At 36.2% G+C, this 11,059-nt stretch overlaps 1 protein-coding gene across 1 annotated transcript; it reads left to right on the top strand.

Moving 5' to 3' along the window:
- Nucleotides 1-1,129: 1,129 nt before the first annotated feature.
- Nucleotides 1,130-5,097, top strand: LOC113115481 (uncharacterized). Its single transcript, XM_026283075.1, has 3 exons — nt 1,130-2,026; nt 3,107-3,445; nt 4,018-5,097. The coding sequence occupies exons 1-3, from the start codon at nt 1,421-1,423 to the stop codon at nt 5,095-5,097; spliced, it is 2,025 nt and encodes a 674-aa protein (XP_026138860.1). The 5' UTR covers nt 1,130-1,420.
- The last annotated feature ends 5,962 nt before the right edge of the window (nt 5,098-11,059 follow it).

Here is an 11,059-nt window from a genome sequence, read left to right as displayed (position 1 = left end):
CGAAAACTTAACAGTATGCTAATCGATTTGGCTCCACACACCAGCCTTTGTTTGTCTTTTATATAAAGTTTCTCAGTAAATCTGCAAAATGTTACAATTCGTATCTAATAACTTGCATTATATGGTGGATCCTTATCACATTGGGCATCATTTTGGCATTAATGTGCAGTTTGTGTCTGGAAATTCTTTACACCCTAAATTAGAATGCTTCTCCAATCTGATCTAAATCTACCCCCGACAACCTCTAACATGTGCTTCAGTATTTGTAATTGGATCGACATATTGGGTGTATTTAAACTGATCTTTTGAGTTACGTTTACACCTCAATGATATGCTTAAACTGAAGTTTTCTTCTACTAAAAATGCTGTTTTCTGCTGCCAGGCCAATATTTGATGAAACCCTTTAGACCAGTGATCTCAAACTCAATTCCTGGAAGGCCACAGCTCTGCACAGTTATATTATATATCATATATGATATATAATAATATTATATATATTTTATTATCTATTCAGCAGAAGAAAGAAATTCATAAAGGATTGAAAAAAACATGAGGGTGAGTATATGATGACAGAATTTATTTTAAAGTGGAGTATCCTTTAACAAGTGAACTGGATCAAGTTCCTGTGGAATAAAAAATGTCCTTGATGGCATGCATTGTTTCTCGTTTTTATTGTTTGATTATACAGCCAGGACTGGACTTCCTGCTTTTACACACACACACAAAAAAAAAAAAAAAAAAAATATATATATATATATATATATATATATATATATATATATATATATATATATATATATATATATATATATACAAATTTTCATGGTATAATTATGTAATCTGCTTGTTGTGAGCCTAAATGAGTAAATTGGTATTTAATCATTATCAGGTTGAACTGTACGGAGCCTCTAAAGGGACCTTTGCAAAAAAAATAAAACAGACTTTCGCGTGCGCACGAGACACCATTGCGTGCTCACGAGAAACTATGACGTGCTCACGAGAAACTATGACGTGCGCACGAGAAACTTTCCCTTGCTCACGAGAAACTATGACGTGCACACGAGAAACTTTCGCGTGCACACGAGAAATGTTCTGTGTGCTCACGAGAGACTTTTGCGTGAGCACGAGAAACCTATGGCGTGCACACGCCGTGCAATTTCCGTTTTATGCATTTTGAATTAGCATCATTACTAATGTGTGGGTGAGAGTGTTTAGAGCGTAATTTTTCAAAAGATCTCAACATGGAAGAAGATTTTGTTGATTTTTTGAGGTCACGAGATATTTCTCAAGATTTGATTGAGAAAATAAAAGAGGATAAGGTAAATTACAGTTAGGATAATTAATCAATATGCATGCTTTCGTTGCCAATGTATTTATAGCTGAAATTTCCTTTTAGATCAACATAAGTGTCATTGCAATTATGACCGAAGACGAACTTGGAAAATATATTGTTAGATATGGGGATCGTCTTGCAGTTAGAGCATTTTGCAGTCAAAGACTCGCAGCATGTGAAACCACCAAATCCACTGCACTGCAGAGATTAAGAGACAAGATTCAAAAAAGAGGCAGTACATCAGCAAATGACGGGGGTTTATTAAGCAAACTTTCAGGTATCGGCAACAAACATGCATCTAAAGAGACCAGACGACTGGAAATTGGGTGGCTTCATTTTTATAAAGGAGAATTTCACCAGGTTCGGACAAGACATGGAGGAGGAACGCGACATGTGACGGTTAAAAAGAACACTTCGGTTGAGGAACTGATGATGATTGGGAAGGATTTGTTTTTTCCTAAAGGGGTTTCTTCAAAAGGCCCAGCTGCAAGCTATACTTTTGAGATGCGAGATTTCAGCCAGACCACTATTCCATTCAGTCTGACAGTGAATGAACTATATGAGCAGAGTAAACTCAGAATGCTACGACTGTACGTATGCACGATGGAAAAGGATTTGGTCAGTTCTCCCCAAGTTTCATCAGACTCGTCCTCAGATTTTACTCTTGACGAACTGGAACGAGAGCCAAGAGTGGTAAGATGGATTAAAAAAAAAGTAATTTATGTGCTTTTCTGTTGTGAATCTATTTTAGAGAGAGAGGTAGAGAATAGGTTGATAATGTTATGTACACTGTATATCTTTAGGTGTCTATATGCTTCCTGTCCTGTGTACCTATCTATTTAAAGAAAGAGAGGATTAAACAATAATTTAGGGCTGTGCAAAAAGTCGAAGGCGATTTTCATGCGCATCTAGTCAGTAAAGGCGCTCCTAGCATTCTCCAGCGTTCAGATCAGGATTGCCAGGTTTTGAAAACAAAACCCGCAATTGCTTCTCAAAACTATCCCAATTGCGTTTCGTTCCAGGCGATAAAATACACATTTTTTTGGCAGGGTTGCCTTGGTAAAATTCATATTTTAGGGGCTAAACATCACGTTATTGGAATTGAAGTCGCTTCAATTCGCGGACACGAAAAACAACCGCAGACTTGGCAACACTGGTTGGACTTTACTAGACATAGCAGTAGTTCACTGAAAATCTACACAAAATCGATTTAAAAATCGCAGGCGATTTATTGCCGATTTAAAAAGCGATTATGTGTAGCTTGTCCGTGAACTACATAAGGCTCTGTGTAGTAACTGCAGCGCCACCTGAAACAGTGTTGCCAAGTCTGCGGTAGTTTTTCATGTCCTAGGGTCGAAGCGATCCCATTCCCAATAATAACGTGATATTTAGCTCCTAAAATGCAAATTTTACCAAAGCATTTCTGCCAAAACGAAATTTTGATCGGGGAACCCCATGGAAACGCGAATGAGCCTATTTTTGGACTAGTTTTGAGAAGCAAATGGGCAGGCTTTGTTGTGAAAACCTGGCAACCCTGATCTGAACGCACGTGCTGGAAATATTGCTACTACTAATTGGAGCGTCTTTACTGATGAGATGCGCATGAAAATCAAATTAGATTTTTTTCACAGCCCTAATGTTATAATGTACACTGTATATCTTTAGATGTTTATATGCCTTCTATATATCTATTTAGAACGAGAAATAGAGAGGCAGACTGTTAATAATGTTATAATGTACACTGTATATCTTTTATTTGCCTCCTTTCAACAGGCAGAGAGTACTAGGAGAACCAGAAGCATGGCAAGAATATTAGGACAACCACTTGTCCAGTCAAGTGATCCTGTGCCTGTCAGTCATTCATCACTCATTGAAGATGAGGATAGCTTCTCTACCAGTCAAAATTCCAGAGAGGAAAATTGGGCATCCACTCCTCATGACCATGAATCTGATGATGTGGTGTGTTTGAGCGAAGAGCCAGGGTCATTTGTTGCTGTGTCTTATGATCTAGAACTGGAGGACTCCGAGATCCAGATTGGAATTGCACATGATAATTTTGCCATTTTGGATTCCACTCTTTCCTGGAATACAGAAGATGGGGATCCTAGACAGGTATGACATATGTATGATATTATTTATTTATTTGTACTATTTTTTTTTATCTTATTTTTTTTAAACATAATTTAAACCCTTAAAGTGATAGTACGCTTAAAATCAGTTATTTATTCTGTTTTGATTTTATTTTTTTTTACTGTGGAACACAACAGGAGAACCTTAGAATCGTTCTACACTGTAAATAATAGTAAAATATAGCCTTTGGTTCATTTAGAAATTCAAATGAGTTTTTCCTTCCACAAATTCAATTTTTTCTGTTTTATGGAAACAAAGTTAAACAGGTTTGAAATGACATTTGGTGAGTAAACTATTACAGAATTACTGTATCATTTTAACATTTACTGAAACTTGTAAAATGTCACTCATGACAGAGGTATATATTTACATATGCTTAATGTGTTTAAACTTTACAACAGCTAAGACTGACACCATAGATGTAATACAATTAAATTATCAACAGTACGCATGAAGTGGTTTGGATGTGGTTTTAATTAATTGTAAATCACAAAGGCACAGTGTTATTAATGTTACCTTCTCATGTTATAATACACTGTTTTTGAATCCTGCAGAATCCACCATTAATTGATCAACCTCAGACAGAAGGATCATTTTCTGCAGAACAGCTGATTGAAGAATCAGAGAATCCTGAGAGCATGAAAGAAATCCAAAGTGTAAAAGTGAGAAGGGTCAATATAGTAAAAGATGTTTTGGAGATCTTCTCAAAACCCGAAGTATTAAAGCAAATCCTGCGTGTAGAATTCACTAATGAAAATGCAATTGATGATGATGGAGTGTCACGTGAACTGTACACTGCCTTTTGGGAAGATTTTCTTGCTCAGTGTGAGGGTGAGGAAGAACGAGTTCCAAGACTGAGACCAGACTACTCCGAGAGGGAGTGGCAGGCTGTTGGAAGAGTGTGGGTGAAAGGCTATGTTGATCATGGTGTGATGCCCATCAGGTTGTCTCCGGCATTTATATTGGCTTGTATTGATGGTGTGGACTCCGTTGTTGAAGAGCTCTTGATGTCCTCATTTTTTAAATATCTGTCTGCATCAGAGCAATCTGTTGTTGAAAAAGCTATTCAAGGCAACCTGGATGAAAATAATGCAGAAGATTTACTTGATCTCTTCTCACGGATGGGTTCATACTGCTTGCCTCCAAAAGAAAACATTCGTTCTGCTATTTTGACAATGGCTCACAAAGTCCTCCTACAAGAGCCCAAATTTATAATTGACTGCTTCCGGACCATTATGCCAACTGGCATTCTGAATCTGACCAGACAAAGCATACTTGAAGCATACGATTCAAAGAAAGCTACAAACAAGAAAGTGTCACAAATGATAAAGCCAGCAAAAGATTGCTTGAACCAGCAAGAGCAGCTGACCCTTAATCATCTGCAGCGCTATGTGAAAAATCTAGACCAAAGAAAGCTGGAGACTTTCTTACGATTCTGTACCGGCTCTACTGTAGTGTGTAAAGACAAAATCGAAGTCATGTTTAATGTATCATGTGGCCTTGGACGTAGGCCTGTTGCACATACATGTGGAGCAGTTCTCGACTTACCGTGTACATACAGCTCTTATCCAGAGTTTCATGCAGAGTTTGACAATGTACTAAATGGAGATTGCTTTGCAATGGACATTCTATGACTGTATTAATTGTAATGAAATGGAGTAAGTCAGGTTAAGCTTATTTTGTGTACACTGGTGGTGTTGTTTCATGCAATTTTGTTTGTAATGTAATTTAACAATTATTAGTTGTAGTCCGGAGTAGTTTCTAAGACATTTTAAGATTTTATAGTTTGATAAACTTTAAATATGTTTTATGGAGTCAAGTTTCAATTTCCATTCTATTCCATTTTATACAAAACATTAAATTCCACTGAATTGAAAGAAGATAGAATAGCTATACTGTACATTGGTTTATAGTTGCAAATATTTTTTTGTTACAAATCAGAAGCCAGCTATTAAATACCCTATTAAAAGAATTGTTAGAAAACGGTTTAGTGTTTAGAATTAGACATGGAGGAGATTATGTAAATCATTATGTTTCACCCCATTGGTTTCAGGGAAGTTAAACTTGTTATTCAAAACTTGTATAGAAGTGTTTTTATACACAAACATGTTCACAAATTTTAGGCAAAGTCTTCCAATCTATTCCTGTTCAATTTTAATGGGGCAAAAACAGACAGGTCCTTACGCACTGTATTTTTAATCCATTTAATATTGTTGACACTGACATTTTTTTTTTCTTTCCTTTACAATTTACTGTAATGCAGGAAAAACATGTATGAGTATCCATGTTTGTAAACATTGTTAGATGTCAGCAAAACATTGTCTGTATTCTAGTATAATAATCAATAAAATGACCCCAACTGTGTTAACATCTTTCTGTATTCAGTGCATTTGATGCTTATTAAATTATATCAAGGGAGGAAAAATAATACTGCATACGAGTCTAAAGTGATTGTTCACAAGAAAATCACAGTTCTGTTATTTATTTGTGTTGCTTCTAAACAAGATTGACTTTGAGGTTTAACAGAATTTCAGGCATTAGCAGCCTGAGAAAACATTTACAACAATTGTATGAAAAATGTTGACAGAGGATGCTGATAACTGCTCTATGCACATTCTGCTAAACATTTGTGTTCCACAGAAGAAAAAGTCTGAATTTGGAAAAACACAATTGTAAATAAATTACATAATTTTCATTATTTAATAAGACTAATAGAAAGTACCTTGCCTAAACAAATAATAACATATACTCAATAACATTAAAGGGTTAGTCCACCCAAATATAAAAATTACGCCATTAGTAACTCACCCTCATGTCGTTCCAAACCAGTAAGACCTCCGTTCATCTTCTGAACACAGTTTAAGATATTTTAGATTTAGTCCGAGAGCTCTCAGTTCCTCCATTGGAGCTGTGTGTACGGTCTACTGTCCATGTTCAGAAAGGTAAGAAAAACATCATCAAAGTAGTCCATGTGAAAATCAGAGGGTCCGTTAGAATTTGTTGAAGCATCGAAAATACATTTTGCGTTGTGAGTGCGACTGCTGTGACCGTTGATGTATGACGCTGCTGACGTGTTTTCCAGTGTGCCCAATAACAAAAAAAAAAAACATGTCAGCAGCGTCAGATGAATGGAGGTCTCACGGGTTTGGAACGACATGAGGGTGATTCATTAATGAACATTTTTATATTTGGATGAACTAACCCTTTATGTATTTTAGAGAAGTACTTTTCCTGAAAACTGTTGCCTAAATATTTACATAATACAAAGTGCACCTTTAAACTGCTATACAAGCCTTTTGAAATGTATATTGTTACATCATAGTACTTCTTTAGCAATAGCATTTGGGCATCGGATATCCTGTAAATAAAAAATGCCACCAACCCCTCTATTTATTTTCAGTCTGAGCACAGGTTACAATAAAGTCAGTATTGCATTCCTTAGATGCAAGTATAAGTCTATTGCTTGATAGGAGTCCTTTGGAAGCTCAACGTTTGCTTCAGTCATAACAGAATTACAAATGTCATAGACATCACTGTCACAAGGTACAGATGAACGAAATGTGCATTCTGTCTTGCACAGCTGTAGGTCTCCTGGGTCCACTGGTGACATGTAGTTCTCTGTTGTGTAGAGCTCTGGGAATAAGTACATGACATTGGGTCTACCGCTTGGCACTCTTTCGTTTTTCGATGGTCTTATTACATGCGCATCCCACACACGTGCAGTTTCATCCAATTCATCCTGCAATTAAGTAAATAATTATAGACATAAAGGTTTGCATTAAAGTTATTCAACCTGCAATTGGGAGTGTATTTTTTTTTTAGTCTCTAGATCATCAATATCCATAAACACGTTTCATTTAGGTCTTCATTAAAGTGACTTTTTAATAGAAATTTAATATTTCGTAAGGAAATTGTGTTGAGAATATTGTGATGAGTAAAAAAAAATAAAAAAATAACAGCATATATTTATAATTATAATTATAAGTCCATGACTTAGACTTAGAATTTAAGGGATATATCATCTAAAACGTTGTTCCAAACCTGAATGAGTTCCTTTCTTCTGTTGAACACAAAATAAAATATTGTGAAGAATGCTGTTTACCAATTAGTTTTTCTTACTGTGAAAGTCGGTGTCCACCATCAGCTGTTTGGTTGTCAGTATGAAGGTAAGGAGCTCATCCAGGTTTGGAACAACATAAGGGCGAGGTCCGTGCATCTTTTGGTCATTTGATTTTCTATTTAAAAATAAATAAATATAAATGAAACGCCCCTTTCATCCCTTCTGTACTGCACCGACAAGCGGCAACCGCAGCTCAGCAGTTCATTTTCACCAGGAGTGAAGCGGCAGACAGCAGAGTTTATGAATCCTGTTTTTAAAATAATTATATTTATTTATTTATTTATTTAGACCAAACAGAAATTACTTTATTCAATGCCATTTGAATTTTACTGTAGGCCTATATGATCTATAATGACATTAAATATGCAGATTTTTAGCCTACTAATTTTATTATATGCCTATTTAAGAAAAACCTCACAGCCTAACATGTTTTCATTTTCTATTACAAACAACAGCAACTGAAGCTTTATCTTGTATAGTGTAGTCTGCTGCACTTCTCTGATCGGCGGATCCTGATCCACAACTTCCATCCCGATAACTAGAGGAAAGAGCTTCAGCTCCGTCAGTTTGGGTCGTAAGACACCCTAAATAACACGAAAACCTTACAAAACTCAACAGGATGTGCTTTCTCGGTCTACATTAAGATAAACAGATAAACATCAGATAAACCATGTCTAGCTGGACATGCCTACTTTTAAAATAAACCATTTAAATAGAAAAATAATAATAATTTTATATTTAGGCCTATGTAATTCAAATGAAACCAACGAGAGGTGCAGTGTTTCCCGACTGAACTCATTATCTGTAACGATGTCACACCATCACTATATTCATATGGTCATCTACAGAATTCGTGAATTCAGTTCATAATTCTAAGTAGCCTATAGCCTATAATTAAAACATTTAAAGTAGACTAATTATGGGCAAAACTTAACTTATTTTAATATAAATTGTATTATAAATGTGGGGTTGGGTTTTTCCCATTTTATTTTTTTATGAATGGCCTAGAATAAAATAAGTAGGCAAAACATTAGTAGTAGGCCTATATTTTATTCCATGTCGTTGTAGATCACAGGCTAAAGTAAAATTCAAATGGCGTTTTATGAATAAAGTTGTCAAGTCTGATTTGTCAATAGCAGCAAATGGAAAAATATATAGTATTTTTTATTTTATTATTAATTTAATTAATTAATTATTATTATAATTATTATTTTATCTTGCAAGCACCACTAGCAAAGATTCCGGAGGATTCATAAACTGTCTGCCGCTTCACTCCTGGTGAAAATGAACTGAGCAGCGGTTGCTGCTTGTCAGTGCAGTACAGAAGGGATGAAAGGGGCGTTTCAGCGCCGCCCACACATTCAAACAAATATTAAAGCATAATCTCATTTTTTTTACCCACAAACAAAAATACGAAAAATCCAGCTACATTTTCTTTTTCAGTTTCTTAAACAAAACGAAAAAAAAGAAAAATCAAACCGTTTCTCATTTATCTTTATTTATTTTTAAATAGAAAATCAAATGACCAAAAGATACACTGACCAGGCGAGTAAACAATTTTCAGTTTTGGAATTGAAGGGATAGTTCATCCAAGTCAGTCACACTCATGGACTTGGGGGGTTAGTTTGACCACACACAGTAAATGATCACCTATATAAAACAATATACACTTTTGATGATGCAGATTATGACATTTTCACAAATAGGCATTAGTCTTTATTTTTTATTAATGTGCATTTTTATTACACAATTATTTACTTATAAGGTTTGTTTTTACTTCAATAAAATATGAATTGTTACATTAATTCGGTAAAAACTATAAAATAAAACGAATAAATTGGCAATGTTATGGATGATAACATGGATTCGTGATACTTTTGGTGAATCTCAAAGCAATGCTTTATAGGTAAAATATGCTGTGCAGTGTGCACTATGCCTACATCGTTAACTTTTAAGACAAAACTCACCTGGATAATTCCCAAGAAACAGAAACGGATGAGATTTTTATCCAAAAATCCCCCATCGAACAATCCTCTGTCCTTCAGGTCAGTGAACAAAGAGATGAAAAATTCCATGCATTCTTTCCTGAGGAATCCCCACCAACTCTCTATTCGCTGATTGGCTGTGCTTGCACCTTCCAGGTAGCTGTCAATGTTGGAGTCTGGCAGAATGTTGCGTCTGAGCAAACGCTGGAAGTCTCTCACGTGCCCGTTCTCTGTTCCACAGTCGCCTCTCATGATCCGAGGACAGCCACCTGAACTCTCCACTGTTTCCACGTAGTATCCTCCGACGACCTTCGGGTCACTGCTGGTTGTGAACGCATTTAGCCAAATGATCTTCCTTGAAAAGCCGTCAATACAGCCGTTAATACAAATACCATATGGCTTTAGTTTATCGTAGGAATCAAAATGCCAGATGTAATTCGGTCCTTTTGCGAAATAGTTACGCCGATGGAGACGTCGGGCTTTCCTAAATTCTACTCCAGCAGGATCTAAGAAGCTCAAAATGAAGCGAACATGTTCTTTTCTAACATGCAGTCCGTTATCGTTACACATTGCATGCATCCACCTGTATCCGTGGAGCTGGCCTGATGTTTGGAGTTGATGCTGAATAAATGCGATAGCGTCTTCGAAGCTTGAGTAGTCTTTTCGTCGAAACAGGCGTCTAGACCTCAAAATGCGTTTTAGATGCCGCTCAGTGATTATATATCTGTGTCGAAATGCAAGAACAGAAACAATTTCTCTGTACTGAAGGCCAAGTTTAAAATAGATCTCAATTAATTTGTGAGCATCCATGCTTTTGCTTCCAGAGAGTGATGGCAGAGAGTGAAACGGAAACTGTAACGCTTGAGCAAGCAGAAAGATTCTCGTGCGCACGCAATAGTTTCTCGTGAGCACGCAATAGTTTCTCGTGCGCACGCCATAGTTTCTCGTGCTCACGCGAAATTCTGTGTTTTTATTTTTTTGCAAAGGTCACTTTAGGGGCTCCGTAGAACTGCCACCAACTGCTGGTGTTTTTTTATATACTGAAAGTAGTGTTTCATGTTGTCACTTCACAATTAATAGCCTCTTAGAATGAAATTGCTAAGTAAATTCACAGTGCCTCCTTTGAGCTGCAATAGACAGTGTGTAAAGTACATCTAAATGCCAGGTCAGATGCTGTTGCTGTGCCACCTATACTGCAAAGCTGGGTGTTTGTTCATACAGAGTTCATCAGACAGCCTGAAGCCTCTTACGTTATTGATTTAAATTTCAAACCATAATTCGACATTTGCTCGCAATGTTTTTTTTTTTTTTTTTTTTTTTTTTTAACGAAACCTCATCATTTTGCAGGACAATTGTCTATTAAAGTATACAACACATATAGAAGGGTGCCAATAAAGCTGTGGTGATATACAACACGCTTTAGGAAAATTTTATTTCCATCACACTGTAAAGTGATCTAGAGGAAAAGCAGATGTGTTTTGCCTATTGGCA

This window comes from Carassius auratus, chromosome 15, assembly GCF_003368295.1.
Source record: "Carassius auratus strain Wakin chromosome 15, ASM336829v1, whole genome shotgun sequence".
NCBI classification, from domain to species: domain Eukaryota; kingdom Metazoa; phylum Chordata; class Actinopteri; order Cypriniformes; family Cyprinidae; genus Carassius; species Carassius auratus.
This window is presented reverse-complemented; position numbering and strand designations above follow the sequence as displayed.